Source organism: Palaemon carinicauda, chromosome 17, assembly GCF_036898095.1.
Source record: "Palaemon carinicauda isolate YSFRI2023 chromosome 17, ASM3689809v2, whole genome shotgun sequence".
In the NCBI taxonomy this organism is placed as follows: domain Eukaryota; kingdom Metazoa; phylum Arthropoda; class Malacostraca; order Decapoda; family Palaemonidae; genus Palaemon; species Palaemon carinicauda.
This window is the reverse complement of record NC_090741.1, coordinates 105004825-105032318: the sequence shown is the minus strand read 5'-3', so window position 1 is coordinate 105032318 and position 27494 is coordinate 105004825. Positions and strand designations below refer to the sequence as shown.

Sequence of the window (27494 nt, the reverse complement as noted above, 5' to 3'; positions counted from 1 at the left end):
CTTCCCTGGGAGAGTGAGGGCTAGGGGAGTTATTAACCCTGGAAAGGTATGATGGGTCGTATGCGACCCCTACAGCATTTTCAAAACCTGTTTTTTCCCCATAAATCATCAGCTGTCTCGAATATGGAAGTGATCGACCTGCAAGGGGTGACTAGTCTACATGCCATTGTCTGCTTTAGGACTGATTTTCGTCTAACTTCCCTCCTTCCCCGTTTTTTTACCCCCCCCCCAGGGGTCGACCTCGACCCTGACATACCTTTATAGGGGTAAGTGATCAAACAGCAAAGTTATTACATAATTATAAATTGTCGAACAGTGTTGATACTTGTTTGGTTCTTTATAGTTGGAAAGTGTGGATGGATGGTGTGTCTACCACATGCATGACATTGGTTTTGGCTTAGATGCCATATATTGCCATGAGGTCCATTTTCCCTCAAATGCTAATTTCTGAATTTTTTTTATTTTTTGCAAATATGATATTTTAATTATAAAATAAATTTTTGAATATACTTACCCGGTGAATATATAGCTGCAACTCTGTTGCTCGACAGACAAACTGTACAGAAAAAACTCGCCAGCGATCGCTATACAAGTTGCGGGTGTGCCCAACAGCGCCATCTGTCGACCAGATACCAAGCTCAATGTAAACAAAGACTCAATTTTCTCCTCGTCCCACTGCGTCTCTATTGGGGAGGAAGGGAGGGTCATTTAATTTATATATTCACCGGGTAAGTATATTCAAAAATTTATTTTATAATTAAAATGTTATTTTCCTTAGTAAAATAAATTTTTGAATATACTTACCCGATGATCATGTAGCTGCAACTCTGTTGCCCGACAGAAAAAACCTAAGGTCGGGATACGCCAGCGATCGCTATACAGGTGGGGGTGTACAACAACAGCGCCATCTGTCGAGTAGGTACTCAGGTACTTCTTGTCAACAAGAACCAATTTTCTCCTCGGTCCACTGGGTCTCTATGGGGAGGAAGGGAGGGTCCTTAAATTCATGATCATCGGGTAAGTATATTCAAAAATTTATTTTACTAAGGAAAATAACATTTTTCAATATTAATCTTACCCGATGATCATGTAGCTGATTCACACCCAGGGGGGTGGGTGGAGACCAGCATACATGTTAACATTAGAAGCTAAGTATCCCGTATTTCATTTTAGCAGTTATTCAAAATAACAAACATAAAATAAATAAGTACCTGGTAAGGAAGTCGACTTGAACCATTACTCTGCCTTTTTAAGTACGTCTTCCTTACTGAGCCTAGCGATCCTCTTAGGATGCTGAGCGACTCCTAGGTGCTGAAGTATGAAGGGCTGCAACCCATACTAAAGGACCTCATCACAACCTCTAATCTAGGCGCTTCTCAAGAAAGAATTTGACCACCCGCCAAATCAACCAGGATGCGAAAGGCTTCTTAGCCTTCCGTACAACCCAAAAACAACAATAAAAAGCATTTCAAGAGAAAGATTAAAAAAAAGGTTATGGGATTATGTGAATGTAGTGGTTGAGCCCTCACCTACTACTGCACTCGCTGCTACGAATGGTCCCAGGGTGTAGCAGTTCTCGTAAAGAGACTGGACATCTTTAAGGTAAAATGATGCGAACACTGACTTGCTTCTCCAATAGGTTGCATCCATTACACTCTGCAGAGAACGGTTCTGTTTGAAGGCCACTGAAGTAGCGACAGCTCTAACTTCATGTGTCCTTACCTTCAGCAAAGCATGGTCTTCCTCATTCAGATGAGAATGGGCTTCTCTAATCAAAAGCCTGATGTAATAAGACACTGCGTTCTTCGACATCGGTAAAGCAGGTTTCTTAATAGAACACCATAAAGCTTCTGATTGTCCTCGTAACGGCTTTGTACGTCTTAAATAGTACTTAAGTGCTCTTACTGGGCATAGTACTCTCTCTTGTTCGTTTCCAACCAAATTGGACAGGCTTGGGATCTCGAACGATTTGGGCCAAGGATGAGAAGGGAGCTCGTTTTTAGCTAAAAAACCAAGCTGTAAGGAACATGTAGCCGTTTCAGATGTAAAACCTATGTTCCTGCTGAGGGCGTGTATCTCACTGACTCTTTTAGCTGTTGCTAAGCAAACGAGGAAAAGAGTCTTCAAAGTGAGATCTTTAAAAGAGGCTGATTGAAGCGGTTCGAACCTTGCTGACATCAGGAACCTTAAAACCACGTCTAAGTTCCAACCTGGTGTGGTTAACCGACGCTCCTTTGAGGTCTCAAAAGACTTAAGGAGGTCCTGTAGATCTTTGTTGGTGGAAAGATCTAAGCCTCTGTGGCGGAAGACTGCTGCCAACATGCTTCTGTAACCTTTGATCGTAGGAGCTGATAGGGATCTTACATTCCTTAGATGTAAAAGGAAGTCCGCTATCTGCGTTACAGAGGTACTGGTTGAGGAAACTGAATTCGCCTTGCACCAGCTTCGGAAGACTTCCCATTTAGACTGGTAGACCTTGAGAGTGGATGTCCTCCTAGCTCTGGCAATCGCTCTGGCAATCGCTCTGGCTGCCTCCTTCGAAAAGCCTCTAGCTCTTGAGAGTCTTTCGATAGTCTGAAGGCAGTCAGACGAAGAGCGTGGAGGCTTGGGTGTACCTTCTTTACGTGCGGCTGACGCAGAAGGTCCACTCTTAGAGGAAGAGTCCTGGGAACGTCTACTAGCCATTGCAGTACCTCGGTGAACCATTCTCTCGCGGGCCAGAGGGGAGCAACCAACGTCAACCGTGTCCCTTCGTGAGAGGCGAACTTCTGCAGTACCTTGTTGACAATCTTGAACGGGGGGAATGCATACAGGTCTAGATGGGACCAATCCAGAAGAAAGGCATCTACATGAACTGCTGCTGGGTCCGGAATCGGTGAGCAATAATTTGGGAGCCTCTTGGTCATCGAAGTAGCGAACAGATCTATGGTGGGCTGACCCCACAGGGCCCATAGTCTGCTGCAAACATTCTAGTGAAGGGTCCACTCTGTGGGGATGACCTGACCCTTCTGGCTGAGGCGGTCTGCCATGACATTCATGTCGCCTTGAATGAACCTCGTTACAAGCGATATCTTTCGATCTCTTGACCAGGTGAGGAGGTCCCTTGCGATCTCGAACAACTTCCTCGAATGAGTCCCTCCTTGCTTGGAGATGTACGCCAAGGCTGTAGTGTTGTCGGAGTTCACCTCCACCACCTTGCCTAGAAGGAGGGACTTGAAGCTTCTCAAGGCCAGATGAACTGCCAGTAGCTCCTTGCAGTTGATGTGAAGTGCTCTTTGATCCGGATTCCACGTGCCCGAGCATTCCCGTCCGTCCAGTGTCGCACCCCAGCCCGTGTCCGATGCGTCCGAGAAGAGAAGGTGGTCGGGGGTCTGAACAGCCAGTGGTAGACCTTCCTTGAGAAGAATGCTGTTCTTCCACCAAGTCAGTGCAGACTTCATCTCTTCGGATATAGGAACTGAGACCGCTTCTAGCGTCATGTCCTTTCTCCAGTGAGCAGCTAGATGAAACTGAAGGGGTCGGAGGTGGAGTCTCCCTAACGCGATGAACTGGGCCAGGGATGAAAGCGTCCCTGTTAGACTCATCCACTGTCTGACTGAACATCGGTTCCTTTTCAGCATGCTCTGGATGCATTCTTGGGCTTGACTGATTCTGGGGGCCGACGGAAAAGCCCGAAAAGCTCGACTCTGAATCTCCATACCTAGATAGACTATAGTTTGGGATGGGACGAGTTGGGACTTTTCTATATTGACCAGGAGACCCAATTCCTTGGTCAGATCCATAGTCCATTTGAGATTCTCCAGACAGCGACGACTTGACGGAGCTCTTAAAAGCCAGTCGTCCAAATAGAGGGAGGCTCTGATGTCTGCCAAATGCAGGAATTTGGCAATATTCCTCATCAGTTTGGTAAACACTAGAGGTGCCGTGCTTAGGCCAAAGCACAGGGCTTGGAACTGGTAAACGACCTTTCCAAAGACGAACCTTAGGAAAGGTTGGGAGTCTGGATGGACGGGGACGTGAAAGTACGCGTCCTTTAGGTCCAACGAGACCATCCAGTCTTCCTTCCAGACCGATGCTAGCACCGACTTCGTCGTCTCCATGGTGAACGTCTGCTTGGTGACAAAAGCATTGAGAGCACTGACGTCCAGCACCGGTCTCCACCCTCCTGTCTTCTTCGCTACTAAGAAGAGACGGTTGTAGAAGCCCGGGGATTGATGGTCCCGGACTATGACTACCGCTCCCTTTTGTAGCAAGAGAGACACCTCTTGCTGTAAAGCTAGCCTCTTGTCCTCCTCTTTGTACCTGGGAGAGAGGTCGATGGGAGTAGTTGCTAGAGGGGGCTTGCGCAAGAATGGAATCCTGTACCCCTCTCTTAGCAACTTCACAGACTGTGCGTCTGCACCCCTGTTCTCCCAGGCCTGCCAGTAGTTCTTGAGCCTGGCTCCCACTGCTGTCTGGAGAGGTTGGCAGTCAGACTCTGCCTTTTGAGGACTTGGAACCCTTCTTCTTTTTGCCACGTTGACTGTCGGCACGGGTACCTCCTCTGCTGGAGGTTCTGCCACGAAAGGGCGGAATGAACCTAGACGCTGGTGTGTCCATCCTAGGTCTAGGCACGGAAGGTAAAGCTGTGACTTTACGTGCGGATGAAGCCACCAGGTCATGAGTATCCTTCTGGACCAACGAGGCGGCAATCCCCTTGATCAGCTCTTCCGGAAAGAGACACTTGGAAAGCGGAGCAAACATCAACTCCGACTTCTGACATGGAGTGATCCCCGCAGACAAGAAGGAGCAAAGGTGATCTCGCTTCTTAAGAACTCCAGACACGTACGAAGCCGCAAGCTCGCCAGACCCATCCCGAATGGCTTTATCCATGCATGACATGATGAGCATGGCAGAGTCCTTATCCGAAGGGGAGGTCTTTCTGCTTAACGCTCCCAAACACCAGTCCAGGAAGTTGAAGATCTCAAAAGCACGAAAAACTCCCTTCAACAGATGGTCCATGTCCGAAAAGGTCCAGCAAATCTTGGAGCGTCTCATAGCCAGCCTGCGGGGAGAGTCAACCAGACTTGAGAAGTCGCCCTGGGCAGAGGCAGGAACTCCCAAGCCGGGATCTTCTCCCGTGGCATACCAGACGCTAGATTTGGAAGCAAGCTTGGTCGGTGGAAAGATGAAGGCTGTCTTCCCAAGTTGCTTCTTGGACTGCAACCACTCTCCCAGTACCCTTAAAGCTCTCTTGGATGAGCGCGCGAGTACGAGTTTCGTAAAGGCAGGAGCTGCTGACTGCATGCCTAAAGCGAACTCAGAGGGAGGTGAGTGCGGGGTTGCAGACACAAACTGGTCCGGATACAACTCCTTAAACAGGGCAAAGACTTTCCTAAAGTCTAAGGAGGGAGGCGTAGTCTTGGGTTCTTCTATGTCGGAGTGCGGATCGTCCAAATGCGCAGCTTCGTCGTCATCAGAGACTCCTTCATCCGAATGCTGAGGAGGAAGCGGCAAAGGTGGAGAAGAAAGCTGAACGGCTGAATCCGGCAGCACGGGTGCATGCGTAGCTGCACTGGATCCAACATCATGCCGCTGCTGGTCAGTCTGAGAGCTGGCAACAACAAAAGCGGAGTGATGGTGCGTGGTGGGGACTGCCGTGGGTTGCGGAGACTGCCGCATTGCGTCAAAACACGGCAGCTTGACAGCACCTTCCCACTGCTGATGTGGTAGCTCACGCATGTCAACGGAGGGTGCCGCACGCCGGCTAACGTCAACATGCGTCTGGCAGGGTCGACTGCGCATCGGTGGTGGAGCTCTCACAGGCGGAGTGTGGGAGCAGGCAGCCGCAGTATCTGCTGAGCGCACAACCGTGGCAGGTTGTAGGTTAACAGGTGCAGTGTCAACCTTCTCAGCACGATACTCCTGCATGAAGGAAGCAAGCTGAGACTGCATAGACTGCAGCATAGACCACTTAGGGTCTACCGTGGTTGGTGCGGCAACAGACGGAGTGATTGCCTGCTGCGGAACCACTCTACCTCTCTTGGGAGGTGTGCAGTCTTCGGAAGACTGCGGCGAGTCCGAACTGACCCAGTGGCTACACCTGGGCCGTTGGACTCGCTCGGAAGGGACCTTGCGCTTGAGAGGTCGTGAGACCTTGGTCCAACGTTTCTGCCTAGAAACTTCTTCCACAGACGAGGAATGAATGGGCTCACTCGTCTGTTTGTGGATGGGACGATCTCTGCAAGATACGTCCGTAACCACTGAGGGTACATCTGTACGCTGATCAAGGCCTGTCGAACCCTTTGGTCCTTCGACATTGCTTCTCCCCTGGGCTTGGGAGCTTGCAAGAGGTCCCGGACTGGGAGGACGACTGGTACGAACAGATGCACCCTCATGCGTAACACTGACACTGACACTTTTCACCGCACTTGCACTCACTACACTTCCCACTGCACTTTTCTCTTTCAACTCTTTGACATCGGCCAAGAGTTGATTGCGGTCATTAGCTAATGACTCCACTCTGTCACCAAGAGCCTGAATGGCACGCATCATGTCCGCCATCGAGGGTTGAGCACTAGTAGCAGGGTCGGGAGTCACCACTACAGGGGAAGGAATAGGTTGAGGGGCATGGGGAGAGGAAAAATCAAAAGAGCGAGACGAACTCCTCCTGATCCTATCCTTCTCTAGCCTACGTGCATTCTTAAGGAATTCATTAAAATCGAATTCCGAAAGCCCAGCGCATTCCTCACATCGATCTTCCAATTGACAGGATTTACCCCTACAATTGGAACAAACGGTGTGAGGATCTATAGAGGCCTTCGGAAGACGCCTAGAACAGTCCCTAGCGCTACACTGCCTGTACTTAGGGACTTGAGAATGGTCAAACATCTTGAATTAGCCAAGGGGGGAATCCAAAATCTATCAAAGTCGTCAACAATTAATCCAAAACTAATCAAAAAAGCTTGATAAGGTAATGATAATAACTCCTGTACAGCGAAAGCTAATATCTAGAGAGAATACATCACCAAAAAGCGTGAAATCAACTCCAGAAACAACAGCGTATCAAGTAGGTCTTGCCGGTGGCACGACAGAGGAAAAATTGGTTCTTGTTGACAAGAAGTACCTGAGTACCTACTCGACAGATGGCGCTGTTGTTGTACACCCCCACCTGTATAGAGATCGCTGGCGTATCCCGACCTTAGGTTTTTTCTGTCAGGCAACAGAGTTGCAGCTACATGATCATCGGGTAAGATTAATATTGAAAAATATAATTTTTAAATATCTAACTTAGCCGGTGAATATATAGCTGATTCACACCCAGGATGGTGGGTAGAGACCAGTAATATATGTTTACATTTTATGAGCTAAGAGTTTTTTATTTCATTTTAGAAGTTATCAAAATAACAAAAACAAAATAAATAGGTACCTGGTAAGGAAGTCGACTTGAATGATTACTCTGCCTTATAAGTACGTCTTCCTTACGGAGCCTCGCGATCCTCTTAGGATGCTGATCGACCCCTAGGAGCTGGAGTATCAAGGGTTGCAACCCATACAACAGGACCTCATCAAACCCCTAATCTAGGCGCTCTCAAGAAATGACTTTGACCACCCGCCAAATCAACCAGGATGCGAAAGGCTTCTTAGCCTTCCGGACAACCCATAAAAACAACATTAAAAACATTTCAAGAGAAAGATTAAAAGGATATGGAATTAGGGAATTGTAGTGGTTGAGCCCTCACCCACTACTGCACTCGCTGCTACGAATGGTCCCAGTGTGTAGCAGTCCTCGTAAAGAGTCTGGACATCCTTTAGATAAAAAGACGCGAACACTGACTTGCTTCTCCAATAGGTTGCGTCCATTATACTTCGCAGAGATCTGTTTTGCTTAAAGGCCACGGAAATTGCAACAGCTCTAACTTCGTGCGTCTTCACCTTAAGCAAAGCTTGGTCTTCCTCACTCAGATGTGAATGAGCTTCTCGTATTAACAGTCTGATAAAGTAGGATAAAGCATTCTTTGACATAGGCAAAGATGGTTTCTTAACTGAACACCATAAAGCTTCAGATTGACCTCGTAAAGGTTTAGTACGCTTTAAATAGAACTTAAGAGCTCTCACAGGGCATAAGACTCTTTCTAGTTCATTGCCTACAATCTCCGATAAGCTGGGAATATCGAAAGATTTAGGCCAAGGCCGAGAAGGCAGCTCATTTTTGGCTAGAAAACCAAGTTGTAGCGAACAGGTGGCTTTTTCTGACGAAAATCCGATGTTCTTGCTGAAGGCATGAATCTCACTGACTCTTTCAGCTGAGGCTAAGCATACCAGGAAAAGAGTCTTAAGAGTGAGATCTTTCAGGGAGGCTGATTGTAGCGGCTCAAACCTGTCTGACATGAGGAATCTTAGTACCACGTCTAAATTCCAACCAGGGGTAGCCAAACGACGCTCCTTGGTGGTCTCAAAAGACTTAGGGAGGTCTTGAAGATCTTTATTGTTGGAAAGATCTAAGCCTCTATGCCGGAAGACCGATGCCAACATGCTTCTGTAGCCCTTGATAGTGGGAGCTGAAAGGGAACGACCTTTTCTCAGGTATAAGAGAAAATCAGCTATTTGAGCTACAGAGGTACTGGTCGAGGATACAGAAACTGACTTGCACCAGTCTCGGAAGACTTCCCACTTCGATTGATAGACTCTAATGGTGGATGCTCTCCTTGCTCTAGCAATCGCACTGGCTGCCTCCTTCGAAAAGCCTCTAGCTCTCGAGAGTCTTTCGATAGTCTGAAGGCAGTCAGACGAAGAGCGAGGAGGCTTTGGTGTACCTTCTTTACGTGAGGCTGACGTAGAAGGTCCACCCTTAGAGGAAGAGTTCTGGGAACGTCTACTAGCCATCGAAGTACCTCGGTGAACCATTCTCTCGCGGGCCAGAGGGGAGCAACTAACGTCAACCTTGTCCCTTCGTGAGAGGCGAACTTCTGCAGTACCTTGTTGACAATCTTGAACGGTGGGAATGCGTAGAGATCCAGATGTGACCAATCTAGGAGAAAGGCATCTATATGTATTGCTGCTGGGTCCGGGGACTGGGGAGCAATAGATTGGAAGCCTCTTGGTCAGCGAGGTTGCAAAGAGATCTATGGTAGGTTGGCCCCAAGTGGCCCAAAGTCTCTTGCACACATCCTTGTGGAGGGTCCATTCTGTTGGAATTACTTGCCCTTTCTGACTGAGACAATCTGCTATGACATTCAAGTTGCCTTGGATGAACCTCGTTACTAGGGAGATGTCTTGACCTTTTGACCAGATGAGCAGGTCCCTTGCGATCTCGTACAACGTCAGTGAGTGGGTCCCTCCTTGTTTGGAGATGTACGCCAAGGCCGTGGTGTTGTCTGAGTTTACTTCCACCACTTTGCCTCGAAGGAGAGACTTGAAGCTTTTCAAGGCCAGATGTACTGCCAACAGCTCCTTGCAGTTGATATGCATGCTCCTCTGACTCGAGTTCCACAGTCCTGAGCATTCCCGACCGTCTAGTGTCGCGCCCCAGCCCACGTCCGATGCGTCCGAGAAGAGAACGTGGTTGGGAGTCTGAACAGCCAGGGGAAGACCCTCTCTTAAGTTGATATTGTCCTTCCACCAAGTCAGACAAGACTTCATCTTTTCGGAAACCGGGATCGAGACCGCTTCTAGCGTCTTGTCCTTTTTCCAGTGAAAAGCTAGATGGTATTGAAGCGGACGGAGGTGTAGTCTTCTTAGAGACACAAATTGTTCCAGGGATGATAGCGTCCCTATCAGACTCATCCACAGCCTGACTGAGCAGCGTTCCTTCTTCAGCATGTTCTGGATGAATAACAGGGCTTGACTTATTCTGGGGGCCGACGGAAAAGCCCGAAAAGCTAGACTGTGAATCTCCATCCCTAAGTACACAATAGTTTGGGATGGGACCAGTTGCGACTTTTCCAAATTGACAAGGAGTCCCAATTCCTTGGTCAGATCTAGAGTCCACTTGAGATCTTTCAGACAGCGACGACTGGAAGAGGCTCTGAGAAGCCAGTCGTCCAAATAAAGGGAGGCTCGGATGTCCGATAAGTGGAGGAATTTGGCTACATTCCTCATCAGCCTCGTAAACACGAGAGGAGCTGTGCTTAGGCCAAAGCACAGGGCCCGAAACTGGTAGACCACATTTTCGAAAACGAATCTCAGAAAAGGTTGGGAGACTGAGTGAATGGGGGAACGTGGAAGTAGGCGTCCCTTAGGTCTAGGGAGACCATCCAGTCTTCCCTTCTGACCGCTGCTAAGACTGACTTTGTGGTCTCCATGGAGAACTTCGTCTTTGTGACAAAGACATTCAGAGCACTGACGTCTAGCACCGGTCTCCACCCTCCTGTCTTCTTTGAAACCAGGAAGAGGCGGTTGTAGAATCCCGGTGATTGAAGATCCGAGACTTTGACCACCGCTCCCTTCTCTAGCAAAAGAGACACTTCCAGTTTCATGGCTGTTCTCTTTTCTTCCTCTCTGTACCTGGGAGAGAGATCGATGGGAGACGTTGCTAGAGGGGGTTTGCGTACAAAAGGGATTTTGTACCCCTCTCTGAGCAACTTCACAGATTGTGAATCTGCGCCTCTCCTCTCCCAGGCTTGCCAGAAGTTCTTGAGTCTGGCTCCCACTGCTGTCTGAAGTTGCGGGCAGTCAGACTCTGCCCTTAGAGGACTTGGATCCTTTCCTCTTCACTCGCTTCCCTTCGGCACGAGCACCTCCTCTGCTGGAGGCTCTGCCACGAAAGGGCGGAATAAAGCGAGACGCTGGAGTGTCAATCCTCGGTCTAGCAGTCAATGTAGGCAAAGGGGGAGCTTTGCGAGCTGAGGACGCAACTAGATCGTGAGTGTCCTTCTGCACTAACGAAGCAGCTATTTCCTTTATCAGGACTTCTGGAAATAGGCACTTGGAAAGGGGAGCAAAGAGAAGCTCAGATCTCTGGAATGGTGTAACTCCAGCGGACAGGAACGAGCAGAGAGAATCTCGCTTTTTTAGGACTCCGGACGCAAATGAGGCAGCAAGCTCATTGGACCCGTCACGGACGGCCTTGTCCATGCAGGACATAATGAGCAAAGAAGTCTCTTTATCTGTCGAAGAGATTTTTCTGCTCAGGGCTCCTAGGCACCAGTCTAAGAAGTTAAAGACTTCAAAAGCCCTAAAGATTCCTTTCATAAGGTGGTCCAGGTCCGATGATGACCAACAAATCTTTGAGCGTCTCATGGCAAGGCGGCGGGGAGAGTCTACAAGACTTGAGAAGTCGCCCTGGGCAGAGGCAGGAACTCCCAAGCCGAGAACTTCTCCCGTGGCATACCAGACGCTCGATCTAGAAGAGAGTTTAGCAGGGGGAAAAGCAAATGCTGTCTTCCCTAAACTCCTCTTGGACTCTAACCAGTCTCCTATCACCCGCAAAGCTCTCTTAGACGAGCGTGCTAGGACGAGTCTAGTAAAGGCAGGTGCGGTAGAAGGCATGCCTAAAACAAACTCTGAAGGCGGAGAACGAGGAGTCACAGAAACAAACTGGTCAGGAAACAACTCTTTGAAAATAGCCAAAACTTTTCTAAAGTCCAAAGATGGTTGCGTTGACTTAGGCTCGTCCAGTTCCGATTGTTGATCATCTTGATGTGCAGCAACATCATCATCAGAAAGTTCCTCATCCGAAAACTGATGAGGTAACGGCAACGGAGTGGGTAACGTCTGGTTCGCTGAGTCCGGTCGCACTGGTGCATGCGTGACGGAGCCGGACGCAACGTCATGGAACTGCTGCACAGTCTGTGAACTGTCAACAACCATGGTAGCGCGAGGACGCACAGCGTCTACCCGAGACTGTCTAGACCGACTGGGTTGCGCAGTGGAAACCACACTGGGTTGCGGAGGTTGACGCACCGCGTCAAAACAAGTCACCTCTGATGGTTGTTGAACGTCCAGAACGTCAACAACCACCTCCGTGCGTCGCTTAACGTCAACATGCGGCTGGCAACCCACACTGGATCGCATCGGTGGAGGAACCTCCTCAACTGGTATACGTGAGAAGGTTACCTCAGCGTCAACAGGACGCACAACCGATCGCTTAGAAGGTTGTAGGCTGGGTACTGCACTCGCTGCTGGTACGGCAGCAACCTTCTCCGCATGAAAGTCCTGCATCAAAGACGTAAGCTTGGACTGCATGTCTTGCAGCAAAGCCCATTTAGGGTCTACGGGAGCAGGTGCGGCGACAGACGGTGTTAGAGCCTGAAGCGGTACCGCTTTGCCTCTCTTAGGCGGTGAGCAGTCATCAGAAGACGGCAACGAGTCCGAACTGACCCAGTGGCTACAGCCGGGACGTTGGACTTGTCCTGAAGGGACCGATTTACGTTTTAAAGGTCGTGAGACCTTGGTCCAAAGTTTCTTACGAGAAACACCTTCAGACGACGAGGTATAAATGGGCTCTCTCGTCTTACGTAGGTAGGGGCGATCTTGGGGAGATACGCCTGATACCATGGAGGGAACGTCTGTTCGCTGATTAAAGCCTCTCGAACCCATGCGTCGTGCGACATTGCTTCTCCCCTGGACTTGGGAGCTTGCAAGAGGTCCCGGACTAGGAGGACGACAGGCACGAACAGACGAACCCTCAAGCGCAACACTGTTCACAACCCTATCACTTGGCACTTTAGCACTTCCCACTGCACTTTGGCACTTAAGCTCCTTAACATCCGCCATGAGCTGATTGCGGTCACTTGCAAGGGACTCAACTCTCTCCCTCAGGGCATGGATGGCACGCATCATGTCAGCCATCGAAGGTTCCTGAGTGCTAGGAGGGGGGTTAGGAACAACCACTACAGGGGAAGGAATAGGTTGTGGGGCATGAGGAGAGGAAACATCAATAGACCTAGAAGAACTTCTCCTAATTCTATCTCTCTCTAGCCTGCGTGTGTACTTTTCAAATTCGATAAAATCGAATTCCGAAAGGCCCACGCACTCCTCACACCGATCTTCCAATTGACAGGTTTTACCCCGACAATTGGAACAAACAGTGTGAGGGTCGATAGAAGCCTTCGGAAGACGCCTAGAACAGTCCCTAGCATTGCATTTTCTAAATTTGGGAACTTGTGAAGGGTCAGCCATTTTGAATTGGTCAAGGGAAAATTCCAAAAAACGATCTAAGTCATCAACAAAGAATCCGATACAAAAAAGAGTTCAAGGATTTGTTTGAAGAAAAACCCTGCACAGCGAAAGCTCAAAACCAGAATATAGTACTTCACCAATATGATGTGAAAAACTCCAGTTTAGCAACAGCGAGTAAAGTACGTCTTGTCGACACGTCGACAGAGAGAAAATTGAGTCTTTGTTTACATAGAGCTTGGTATCTGGTCGACAGATGGCGCTGTTGGGCACACCCGCAACTTGTATAGCGATCGCTGGCGAGTTTTTTCTGTACAGTTTGTCTGTCGAGCAACAGAGTTGCAGCTATATATTCACCGGCTAAGTTAAATATTTAAAATTGATTTTTTTCTATTTATTTTGAATTTATCTTCAATAATGGCCAGCAGGCAGTATTCCCTCGGCATGGATATCATCAACACACTACTAATAGAGTTAAAAAGAGATGTTGATGATAATATGGAGTTTGCAACCCCATTCTTCATTTCAAGTGGTAGATTGGGCTGTAAGAGTTGTTGCGGTCTGCGGCCATTTTGTTGACATACCCGAAAGGTAAGTTGGCATATCTCTATATATTCTTGTTCTGTATAGAATTCGTGATATTTTGGTATATTTTAATGCATAAATATCATATTTTATAGGAGATACAATAATTTTCATAAGAAATTTACATTGTGAAACTAGGCCGTCAAAAAATGACCTTTAGATTTCGCCCCTGATATAACAGTAAATTACATCTTAGTGCACATTTTATTATGTATTTCTGTTCTAGGATAATATGAGTTTATTCTATAAAAAAATTAGCCTCTTCCTATTTCATTTGGGTACCCAAAAAAATTCATGAAATTTGGACAAATTTTTTTGGCCAAAAAAAGTTACCCTTTTTTTCTCATTTCAGATCTTGACTTCTATGGGTCCAACTTATTTCCAGCAATTACACGCTGTTGCTTTGCCATCTAAGAAGGTGTCCCTAAAGGGATTTATGTGTATATGTATATTTCTATTTTTTGTGAATATTTACGTCGTCTTTTTTTTGTATACTTAAATTTTTAATATATTTCTAATAAATAGTTATTTTGTAGATGGGTATCATTTATATTTTCAGTAGTTTTTAGCATTCTTTGAAGTATTTTTAGCAAGTCAAACAATACAGATTGATGCATAACTAAATTTTTCCTGAATTTTTTTCGGAGTCGGGGTCGTGCGCGACCGAGTATACCCTTAAAGGGGTGTCCGAGGAGCGTACCTATCCAGGGTTAAGGGATCTCAACAAGGTAGAACAGGAAACCATGTAGCAAACGGCTGTCTGGAAGCCACCCGAATCAACAGAGTCGCGGCATAATTCCACAGTTAGATTAGCCAACGGACCAGGATTGAACGAACAGAGACAAGGGGTAACCAACCAAGTGATCCCACGAGTGTTGAAGATGACTTAAAACACAGACCATGGAGTTGGATTGCAGGGGGGTAAAAATCTGAAGTGCTTCCTGTCTAACCTTATGGTGAGGAGGTCTATCCCTAGAGAAACCTCCACCTCTCCATTATGCCAGGATGTAGGAATCACTGACCCTAAAGCCTTCCCCTGGCAACTAAGTGTGTCTACTAACCCATTTCTCTTGCCCGGAATACGACTGGCAGACAACTCCTCGGCATAGAATGTCGTCCCGAAATGCATCTTCTCCTAAACACACCTCTAAGGCTACTCTGTCATTTAAGCACATGCCCCTCCCTTCCTTCGATGCATCTAAGTGGGACTCTCCTATTGGAGTTCCTCGTTAGCCAACCGGTGAGATTGACAGTTGCTATGAGGAGGTATGTTGATCCCTTGAACTATAGTGGGAGAAGGGGGGTAATAAAAAAGGAAATGGGTACTAAAGAATTTGTCTTTCAGATCCACGAAAAACATGAACTATTCTTCTGATGGAATTCTTCAACCAATTCTCTTCAACATCTCTCCTACCTCTGTCTGCAAGGCTAGAGTTCTCAGGAATGTTGGAAGAATGGATAAGTACTCTATTTACAAAAGAGAAAAAGTGGAGTGAATGCTGCAAAGCATAACCGTCTTCGTCCACTACCTAACTGCCTTAAAGAACCTTGGCTCCTTCATGGAAGTTGTAGGCAGTCCTGCCAAGAACTAGCAAAGGCCCAGAGGCCTTCCTTACAAACCCCACACCGAAGAATTCCGAAGTCACAGAGCTACTTCTGAAGAAACTTACCTGGGAATAGGGTGCCCCAGGCAGCCCCAAGGATGGTTCATGCCCTTGAAAGACACTTATGTGCTTCCCAAAGACCAAGACTCCCTTAACAAGGATGGATCACCAGAATCCTTCCTCCGACCGTTGCACCCTCGAAAGTGTGCACAGGCTTCAGAAAGAGCTACTGATCCAGGATTGTCTGCCCCCTTTGGCACCAGTGACAGATGAGATCTGAGTGCCCTCTTAACCCGCCTATTGTCCCCAGAGATCAGGCTAACAACGTAATCAGATACTGAGGGCAACCAGGGTAGGACAGTAACAGTGGGGAAAAAATCCTTGGAACTGAAATTACAGATATGAAAAGAACAGCAGGGGGATACTGCCCCATGCCTCATGAGGAGATCCCTCTGCCCCCAAATCTTGATCTTCGAATTACAGGCTGCCAATGCAAGAGGACGGACCCGACATGATTAAAAAAACAAACAAACAAGACTTCAAATGTGGAAATCCTGTCAACTTGCTCTATCGAAGTAATGCAGGGTTGAGGGAGAAACAGGAGCCCAATGTCCCACCAGAAGGAGAGACAGAGAATATTGAAGCTCCTTCATCAACCAGAGGGCAAAAAGTGTTTGGGGTCGTAACTCCTGCCGCCGTCCCCGGTTACTGGATAGCCGAGAAATCATATCCACAGTGCCAGGGGGATCACAGGGGATACATGACAGGTCACTGCCCAGTCATGTGCATTGGTCCTGGGGGGCCCACAACCGGAGCCATAACCCCCTAATATCAAGGTAGCTAGGGAGACGAGATGTAGGATCAAGGCACTGCCCCATGTATTGGCTCCGGAGGGCCAAAACATGAAGCTGTCACCAGTCCACGGGTGCCTGAGTCACGGCTCCAAGCATCAGGGCACTGGGCTCGGACTCGGGGTCACTGCTCCCTCCCCTTGCATCAGCACCAGGGGCTGACATTAAGGCCAAACAATCTGTCCCACCTGGACAACAAGGTAGTCGGGTTGACCTGACACTTTGTATCAGCCCGAGGGCAGCTAAACATAGAGGAGCTACAACACCAGTCCTGCTTGTTCATCAAGGTAGCCGGGGACCTGAGCCCAGCCCCAATGGGGCAGAGGCTCGAGGCCATGACACAAAGTCACGTCTCTGGCCTGTGCATCAACTCCGGGGGCCTAAACACGGAATCGTAAACAGTCCAGCTTGACTACCAGGGTAATAGGGGACATAAGCCGGGCATCATGGGATCTAGAGTCGAGGCTGCGACACAGAGTCACAGACTCGTGACTTAGCCCTAGGGGACCAAAACACAGGGCCATGGTTATCATCCCCAGGGGACTGAAACACAATGCCGTAGCTCCCTCCCCATGGGGTCGGAAGCCACTTGAGTACTACCCACCCCGACTAAGAGAGGTGGTATCGAAAGGAGCCCTTTACTACAACTACGGCTGATAAACCCTCCTCAACTTCTTTATCGAAGAGGGCAGGTTTAAGGCCGTGACACAGGGTCATGACCCAAGTCCCATGCATCAGCCCTGGGAGACCAAAACACAGGATGGTGGTTCCCTCCCTATGTGGACAGGAGCCATTCAGGTGCTTCCGGCCCTACTTAATAGAGGTGGTGTTGAAAGGAGCCCTTCTCTCCAACTACAGCTGACAACCCCTCCTTGATTAATTCCTTTACTTCTTTATCTTGGAAGAAGTGAGAGCTGGAAGCTGAAGAGGATGACGAAGAAGAGGAAGAGGAGGAGGAAGAGGAGGAGTCGGAGGAGGAAGAAGAGGAGTAGGAGCAGGAAGAAGAGGAGTTGGAGGAGAAAGAAGAGGCACGTTTCTTCTCTTTCCAACAGTCCACTCAGGCTCTGCAAGCAAATGAGTCGAAGTTGGAGAAACATTTGCAATGACACTTTCCAAGAGAAGAACCAAAACACTCAGTGGAGAACATTGTTATGGGGAGGGAAGTCACACTTACAGGGACTTGAAAGCCCATACAGTCCCAGGCACAAGGGTCAGTGAGATGCACAGGAACTGGCAGCGGGGGAACACATCCTTTGACCTTGGGGCCCCTAGGCAGGGGGAGTCACTCTAGACATCACAGGAACACTGACACTGGGGATACATTCAAATGCTCTTCACTACTGACATCACCAAGGAGACAATGGCCCTGGGGAGCCTACCCGAAAGACCTAAGGAGACCAAATCCCCCTTAGGTCACACTTATCATCAATGATAGCATAAAGAATGAAGAGCCTCCAACCTCCAATGGAATGTATCGAACACAGAGGAACCCCACTTCACCAGAACCTGAAAACTGTAGACGTAGGTCTGAGGGCTCCTTGCTCCTGCCACAAACCATACGTCTACCACCGTAAGAATACCATGATCTAAACTTGGCACACAGGGATGATTGAGAACAATCAGGGCCTGGCAAGAGAACACAGAGAGTGCAGATATACTACCAGTTTAACAAAATCTGATGCATCAAGTTATAACCTTTGTTGTAAAGATTTGGTATTGAGGCACTAGACTTAAGAGGTGAGTCTTGTATATAAATGATTATTATTTTGAAACTTTAAATTTTCCTTCTCTTTCCTTCATGAACCACATTCATCCATCTAAGGGTCTGTAATATGAACATCATGAAAAGTTCATAGAAATAAATGAAATTTTGATACTAAATTTTTCATTTCTATACTCCCCTAATGTTCATTCCACTGACTAATGAAGTCAAGAGGATATCGCGACTGAGGATAACGAGTGCGTCTAACTACACGGTGGGTTGCTTTAAGTCACGAGATGTCGCCTTACTGGGCATGAAGAGTGGCCTCTTCAAGGAAAGGGGAAAATTTTAAAATTTTTGGAGTAGCATTGACGTAGGACAAGCTTTAAGCACAGCGATATAAACATCAAGCGAGTATAGAAATAACTTGATTTTACAATACCTTTTCTTTCCATTTCATCAAAAACACTTCTAGATAATGCCTGACACAAAAATCATAACCAAACAGAGATATTTATTGATTCTAGTAATATGTACACTCTTCCTTCCCCTGGGATGGTATGAGATTGCTTTCTAAGGAGGGAGAGGTGACTGCATAGTTCTACAACCTAACCATAGTCTCACAATATGGAGAATAGTAAGTATAACTTTCAATATACTAGTACATTTCTGAGTAAGTACTGTATGGTAATTGGGTAATTTTCTGTAATTTTAAGTAGTTAATCTGAAAGGTAATTCTAGAACTAATAAGACTATGTAAGATAAGGCTAATAGGCCTAACCCAAATAAATTTAACAAGTCGTAATTAAGTAAACAATCTTTTATACAATAACATAATATATCTAGGAAAGTTGCAAGAACAATAGTAGATTGGAGAGAATTAGGGGTGTATGTATGATTATGTCTAACTTAGAATACGGTAGTGTAAGGGGGGTCGCTGGGGGGTGTAGTCCCCTTTAGGTAAGGAGGTAAGGACACGGCTTGTAGGTTAGGTTTAGGGGGAAATTTTAGGTTAGTTGACGTCCATTTTTAATGAACGAGTGACGAACTGGTTGCTGATAATCAAAGGCTCCGAGAATTATATTGAGTAAATAATACCAAATAGCGTCATCTGTGAACAGTAACGATATATACATATATATATATATATATATATATATATATATATATATATATATATATATATATACATATATATGTATATATATATAAATATATATATATATATATATACCAATACCCGTATGGGTTAATGTTTATTAGAGGGCCGCATGAAGATATCAGTGATATTCAATTTATTTTTACTAGAATGTGTAGGAATGTATGTAAATAGTGGTATACGAGTGAGATAATTTAGTGAAAATCAATAATAGTCGAAATATCGACGATCAAACTCACGCTACTCTTGTCTTCCTCACAGATTTTTTCTAAGTCTGTTGTTATTGTTGACTGTGTCTTGTTTTTGCTCAAATGAGCCCTGTAACCACTATAATCCGCAGACAAACTGGTCTACTATGAAGTCTTACACGTTTGGCCAATCACAGCGCCTATCCACTATAACGTCATACATGTTTGGCCAATCACAGCACGACAATACAACAGCGCGACAATACATTATCTTACCCAGGCATTTCATTTCGTTCTTAGACATGGAGGCCATAGCAAGCATGTCATCTCATGTTGCACAAGAAGTTGAAATTCCATCTTCTTGTCCTGACTGTTTCCTAACTTACAATGAATTTGTGGTAACTTATTCGGGAAATATTGAAAAACTAGTGGATTTGTGCCAGAGACAATTTAATTTTACAAAATAAAAATTGCCCTGCATGTCAAGGAACCTTCGCAACGGCTTCACGTTTTCCTCAAAGCAGCAGCACATCTTCATCAATCAACAGGTTAAGGTAAGCTTCATTAATTTATGGAGTATATCATAATGGTGATAGTATAACGATGTATACAGCAGTGCCATCACTTTGGATTTGGTTTGATGGATGTGTTAGGTAGTGTCCTTAAGGGGAGGTCGCAGGGGGGGCAGAGCCCCTCCCCCCCCCCCCCCCCCGTAGGGGTACAGGGCCCCTAGGCTAGGTTAGGTGGGTGTATTAGGTTCGGTGGTGCCCTGAAAATCACTTTGGCCTTAAGGGGGGTCGCAGGGGGGCGGAGCCCCCCCCCTGGTAGGCCTAGGTAGGGGTACAGGCCCCCCAGGGTAGGTTAGTTGGTTGTATTAGGTTCGGTAGTGCCCCGAAAAATCACTTTTCTCCTCCTCCCCCCACCCAAAAACCCCGCTTCCCACTGGGGTCCCCCATAATTGTAGTAGTAGGTTTATGCTTACATTTTGTGTGTAAGAGTTGAGTCTAGTTTCTTTTTTATTCATTTCCTCATGTTTCTATGCACTGTGCAACAATAATCTGGTTGTTTTGTGCCGTTTTTCGTCGTTAATACTTGAAAAACGGTCCGGCCTTCTCCTAGACATTTACCCCTGTATGGGGTATTTGAGGTTTTCAAGGTGAACAATAGGTGAGATCTTCATGGATCAAACTCAATAAGGTCAGGTGTGGACCCAATACCCTTCGCTAGGTTATGTTACACCCCTGTACTGTACAATATGTCACTTTTTTTTCCAAACACACCCAAAGCCCTCAGTATTCCACCGTGGCCCTCATTACTTTCCCGTTTGTATATGATACATAAATCTAAGTAAAATTATTCTGACCTAACCCAAGGCGCATTCCTCTGGTAGGAGAGCAGTTTGACTCGTAAAGTACAAATATGTTAAGAATTTGCCATACGCCCCTTAGCCAATAACAGCTAACTCTCCTACTGCCGGTTAGACAGGTGTGCCTAATTAGGCATCTATGATAAGAACACTATGATAGAAAACAGGAATCAAGGGATAGGCTACCTGCTTGGGACTACCCTACAATTGCCTATTTTCTTTCTAACGCTTTAAGATTGTAAGAACAACTGTTTAACATAAATAATGCGTATATTAAATTACTTGTATAATCAATGTCTTAAGTGTAGATTAACAACTTACTTGCAGTGTACGAATTGTGGAACGTAAGAAAACATGACAGATCTTCATTCGGATGCAAGTGTTCTGTTGTAAATACCTTCTTTTTATTCAATTAGGGTCTTTTATCATGATAATTCATGTCCCCGAAGACAAATAAATTACATAAAAAATTATAATCCAACTTTTTAAATTCTTTCTATGATGATTAGAATTTCTATCAAACATTAAATAAAACAAAACTAAAAATAAAGTCAAAATAGGGTATTCGAATGCAAACATATTCTTCTTCTTACGTGGGCATATTATCGGTGCTATGAGTGCTAAGAAGCGGTTATAACGGGGAAACATTTAACTTAATCACTGATGAAAAGGATAGATGATGAATATGATATTGAAAATAAAACAGCAGTTTTATATCATACGATAGGAAAGGAAAAAGTAAATAAAACGATGGCATATCACAAGAGCAAGTAAATACATGAGGTGCCGTTGCAACAGCTGAAGCATCATCTCACCTGGTTCCTGTTTCCTAATTGCTCATTCCGCAAAATAACTTTGCGGGCACTTTATCCCATTATGGATAGGTGCAAAGCTTCTAAGCTTAATCTTATTATTGTTATTAAGCTTATTTTACCTGCACCACAAACCAATTATTATTATTATTACTTGCTAAGCTACAACCCTAGTTAGAAAAGCAAGATGTTATAAGCTCAGGGGCTCCAACAGGGAAAATAGCCCAGTGAGGAAAGGAAACAAGGAAAAGTAGAATATTCAAAGAATAGTAACAGCACTAAAATAAACATTTCCTACATAAAATATAAAATGTTTAACAAAACAAGAAGAGAAATAAGATCTTTACTTTCATCATATTCTACCTTAAAATCAGCTAGGATAACACCTTGCTAACAGGTTCCTCGTTGCTCTCTCAACAACACTGTGATTGTGGTCACACTACTAGAAGAAGCGTAGTAGGTGCAAAGCTCTGCAATCTGCAGAAAATTCATCATCATCAGTTACTTCCTACACAGACAGCACAGTTTGCATACTTTTACTTCTAACTTCAAGGGCCTTTCTAATATACCGGGCAACCTCTTTATTTGGTGTTTCTAGATTCCCTATTTTCATGTTATTTCTAAATTTTCTTAACTCATTACAGCTAAACATATGCTTAGTAGTATTATCTGCCCCCTACACAACACACAAAGTCTATCCTTATCATTCCTGTTTCTATAATTTTCTTTTAATTCTAGCATATTCAACCTTGTTTTCATAGCTATTACTGCCTCATTAATGTTAAATTAACACACCTTGAAAAAAAAAAAGTGGGCTTTAAACTATATGCAGATGATACTCAGTTCTACCTTTAAATTTCAACAACACAAGATACAAAGAAGAAAATTGATGAGATAATGACTGAAATAAAAACACGGATGCAGAAGAAAAAGCTTAAATTAAATGATGATAAAACAGAATGTATGTTTTTTGGCACAAAGGTGGCTTTGAAGAATTACCAGTTAATTCAAAGTATAAAAATTGGTGACGCTGATGTTGGGATTGTGCCTGTTGTGAAAAATTTGGGTGTACTGATAGATTGTAATTTGTCAATGAGGGACCAAATAGTGAACACAGTGAAAGTGTGTAACTATCACCTGAGAAACATAGCATTTATTAGAAAATATTTAACAGAGAGCAGTACAAAAATTTTAGTGATGAGTCACGTAATATCAAGGCTTGATTATTGCAATTCTCTGTACTATAAATTGCCCAATACACTACTAAGAAAGCTTCAAAATGTGCAAAACCAGGTGGCTAGACTGATAAAAGGCATTAAACTACGGGAGAAAATAACTCCTGCATTGATCGATCTACATTGGTTACCTGTTAAGGCTAGAATTGAATTTAAGATTTGCTTGTTGACTCACAAAGCAATTACAAGTGATAAGCCTAAATATCTTCGTGATTGCTTGGTCCCCTACCCTCAAGCTACCAGCGCTGCTGTAAGAGTTAGACATGCCGATGACCCACATAGACTATTCGAAATCAGTGTGAATCATGCAATAGGAGGAAGAACGTTCAGTTATGCTGCACCGAGACTCTTCAACGACCTTCCACTTGATGTCAAGAATAGCAAAAATGCGGCAGCTTTCAAGAAAAACTTGAAGACTTATCTTTTTAGAAAGTGTTATAACAGTGACCTGAAAACTATTAAGCCTGAATACACATGCTAGCGAAATAACTGATAATGATACAGAGCAAAATATTAACTGGAAAGAAATTATTTTCACACACCAAGGCCCGCCTGAACAGACTTTATTGTCTGATGGAGGGCGAGAAATAAACCCGTAAAAGTAAAAGTAAGTATGTAGTCTCTTCTGCCATTACTATTCACAAACCTCAGTTTGGTCATCTCTGCTTTCGTTTCTTCTTTTTTTTTTCATTCGCCACTTTACTTTTTATTTCTTTTTTGAGTTCTTGCTTTTTATACTTTCTTACTTCTTTAATTTTAATCTCATATCTATTGTATATTTCTATGACACTTTTTCCACAACATTCCCCATATGGTTCTCTTATTTGACCTTCCACTACATCCTTAACTAGTCGTTTGTCATCTGATGTTATGATGTTATGAAAAAGTATCGCTTTTTTATACTCTACTCTAATTTCAACTGGCTATATTCCTGTTTCTGCTATTAGCCCTAAAGTATCGTCAGTTTTGGCAACCTATTGTGGTCAGTTTGGCCTTTTTAAATTCTTCTTTCATACACATTGCCCTACTTATGGATGCAACCACATCCCTGCTGGGATTTTGCAACATATCTACACTTATGCTTAGTTTCATTAACTGTCCTAATTTTGTGCATAAAAATAAATGTTCTGCAGTATCTTCTTCATCTTTACAAAAGTCACACACATAATCTGTCTATTTTCCCCTGAAATTTGCTTTTAGATTGAGCAAATTTAATCTTGCCTTCATTACAATGGTTGCGTTATCCAGATCCATTTCTCTGATATAAGGCTGTGGGCCATTTTCCTTCTATAAATCCTAATTTTTTTCATCCTTTCTTCAATAACTTCTTCGATCTTATCCATAATTCTTTTCTTGATTTCTCTTTTCAGTGTCCTTTTCCTCCCAATTTCTCATTTCTTCAACTTCGATCCTATATTTGCAATAGATCTCATCTATATTGTTACTCCAGTACTTTCCATAAGGGTTCTTCAACTGATCTTCAACTATCTCTCTTACTGGTATATTTTTATCAGAGTTTATGATGTAATGGAAGAGCATTAATTTTTTTATACTCTATTCTGAAAGACACTGGCCATATTCCTGTTTCTACAAGGATGCCCCAATATGGAGTACTTGCAGGTTGTTCTTACATATTTCTTATTATCCTGTATTGAAGGTTTTCCAGATCTTTCATACATTCATCTCTTATTTCACTTCAGGTCTCTACATTAGCAAATATTGTTGGCACCACTACTGTTTCATATATTTTCTTTCTCACTTCCAATGCCATTTTTCCTACTTTTCTCATATCTCCATACTTTCGCATTTCTTGGGTCATATACGCACCCCTCTGGCTTATTTTTTTTTTCTCTTACTGATACTCAATTCTTTGTTTCCGTTCTCAGTGTACCGTTCACCAAGATACTTATATTCTTTAACTAAACTAACTAACCCATTATTCACTTTTGTTTTAATCTCCTCTTCTTTCTTATTCTTTCTTTTGTTAATTATTAATACAGACGAATGTTTGGGGTTGGTGTTGATTGTGAACTTCTTTGAGATCTCCAAACTGAGAATTACTTATAGCACATTTTATTCCTTCATTTCTTCCTGTGGGAAACATAATATCATCTAAAAATACCAGTGATCCAATTTCAATATTTTTCTACTAATGATATTTACTTTGTCAGTCACGATACTGCATAACTTAGGTCTATATATAGTTCCTTGTCTCACTTTTCTTTCAATCTCTGTTTTCTGTTGCATCTGCTGGACAGTTGATGGCTGCTCTACTTTTTTCATTAATTTGCTTAACTATCAGTGCTTCTTTCCATCCCATCATTTTTTCAGGTTTGGCTTATCGAAGCTCTTATATGCATCTCAAAACCATACATACACTGACCCTCCCAAATATGCATTATAGTCGATTACTGCATGCAATGTTATTATTATTATTATTATTATTATTATTATTATCATTATTATTATTATTATTATTATTATTATTATTATTATTATTATTATTATTATTATTATTTGCTAAGCTACAACCCTAGTTGGAAAAGCAGGACGGATACAATATATATATATATATATATATATATATATATATATATATATATATATATATATATATATATATATATGTATATATATACATACATATATATATATATATATATATATATATATATATATATATATACTGTATATATATGCATACACAGTTGGCCCTCCTTATCCTGCAAGTTAGAATCCCCCTGATGGTAGGAGACCCTAATCTCTGTGGATTTTATTTACAGTAGTTGAAACTTAACCTTAAGTACAGTATTGCAATAATCACTGAATTTTGAATGTACTGCACTTTAATAATATAGTACTGCATGTTACAATCTCATACTGGCTATATTGATATGCCCACCTCTCTCTCTCTCTCTCTCTCTCTCTCTCTCTCTCTCTCTCTCTCTCTCTCTCTCTCTCTCTCTCTCTCTCTCTCTCTACTCCATACAATACACTGCTGTAATAATAAGAAGATACTCTCCATTTATGTTAAGAATAATAAAAGTAAAACAATAATCATAAAATAAAACAAATGCACTATAACCTCATCACCAAGACCTGTAACCTATTACTAATCGTATGTTAAATCAAACGAATACTGTATAAAGACAATGACAATGAAAATGGTTTAGAGAGGCTCTGAATATATACAGTGTATGTTCATGTAATATTTGATAATATGAGATGCCTGGTAAAAATACTGTAATATATAATGAAGTGATAAGAACAAAATCAAACGCTCCCCCCACTCCCATCTTTCTCTCTCAAAATTTCAGAAATTTTATTTTTATTATTTTAACATTAACTTGGATAATTTTATTTCAGATAAAGTGTTTTATTTTAGGCTGAAAAATTATGAAATTCGATTTTGTATGAAATTTCTGATAATCTGATGTCTTTAATTATTACCCCAAAAATAAAAATAAAACAAATGTAAAGAAACATCTTTAAAGATATCAAAACATGATAAAATAACACGTATCCAACTCTACTCGACATTCTTTTTTCAAAGTCTTAATAAATCTAGAACAAATATCCACATGACTTTAAAAAGGAAGTTCCCACACTTAAGTTTGGGCTCTCACATTACACCTGTATAAATAAAATCTGGCCTGATACATGAATTTAACTTTTCTCTCTTTCTACTTAAAAATGAGAGAGGTTATGATGTAAGTATATTTTATCCATGGAGACCAAAAGGCTAAATTTCCAAATTTTTGGGCATAGATTTCCAAATTTTCAAAGCCATTTAAATTGAAAACATGGTGCCGTTCTATAACTCTTTATTACTAATAGTGGAAAATAGTGCTGTTCATTGCATATTCATACATTATGCATAGCATAATGCTTAGAAACAGATGATACAGAACAATAAAGTTCAAGAATATAAATCATATATGCCTTCTTCTTTCGGCATTAAATGCACATAAAAACCCGAATTCTCTAAATGAGAATCACTCTCCTAATTTTATTTTGGTGGAATATTCAGTGACTGCAACTCGATTCAGCAATTGAGCAGGATGTCTTCTCTCAATTAAAATGTAGGTTGGCCAAGGCAACAACCACAAGCCGAGATACTACCGTTAGAGAGGTACTGGGTCCTTTGACTAGCCAGATAGTACTACTTTGGATCCTTCTCTCTAGTCACGGCTAGTTTTTCCTTTGCCTACCCTTACACCGAATAGTTTGGCCTATTCTTTCCACATTCTCCTCCTTCCCCATATGCCTAACAACATTAAGATAACCTGAAAATTCTTCTTCACTCAAGGGGGTTAACTCGTGGCCACTGTTAAGTAAGGGGGAGTGAGGGGTTAACTGTTGTACTATAATTGTTCAACAGGTATTTTCCTCTTGGTAGGAGTAGAAGGGACTCTGAGTATGGTAAGCAGCTCTTCTAAGGTAAAGACCTTCCAAGATAAAATCATTGTTCTTTGGCATCTGTACCATGATCTTCCACTGTCTTGAGTTATTATTATTATTATTATTATTATTATTATTATTATTATTATTATTATTATTATTATTATTATTACTATTGTTGCTGTTGTTGTTGTTGTTGTTGTTGTTGTTACTTGATAGGTAACAACACTAGATGGAAAAGCAGAATGCTATCAGCCCAAGGGCTCCAACAGGGAAAAATAGCCCAGCGAGGAAAGGAAATAAATAAACCACAAGAGAAGTAATGGATAATATAAAATATTTCAAGAACAGTAAAAACATGAAATAGATCTTTCATCTATAAACTATAAAAACTTAAATAAACAAGAGAAAGAGAAAAAAGATAGAAAAGTGTGCCCTCAAGCAAGAGAACTCTACCTCAAGAGTGCAAATCTGTCTCTCTAGCCCTTCTTTA

The 27494-nt window shown here is 43.4% G+C and overlaps 1 protein-coding gene across 4 annotated transcripts in view; it reads right to left on the bottom strand.

Annotated features, from left to right (window-relative positions):
• eas (ethanolamine kinase 1) overlaps nt 1-27494 on the bottom strand; it is a 182569-nt gene that overhangs the window by 130184 nt on the left and 24891 nt on the right. Inside the window, exon 2 of one of the 4 annotated variants that reach the window (XM_068391265.1) lies at nt 21729-21842. The exons of 1 other annotated variant lie outside the window; for it this stretch is intronic. Coding sequence is in view for 1 of the 3 variants with exons in the window: in XM_068391263.1 (XP_068247364.1) it covers nt 20875-20922 (48 nt within the window). In the remaining 2 variants the exon portion in view is untranslated. Of the gene's footprint in view, nt 1-20550; nt 20695-20874; nt 20972-21728; nt 21843-27494 lie in introns of those variants that run through there. 2 more of the 4 variants (XM_068391263.1, XM_068391266.1) reach the window with 2 other exon arrangements.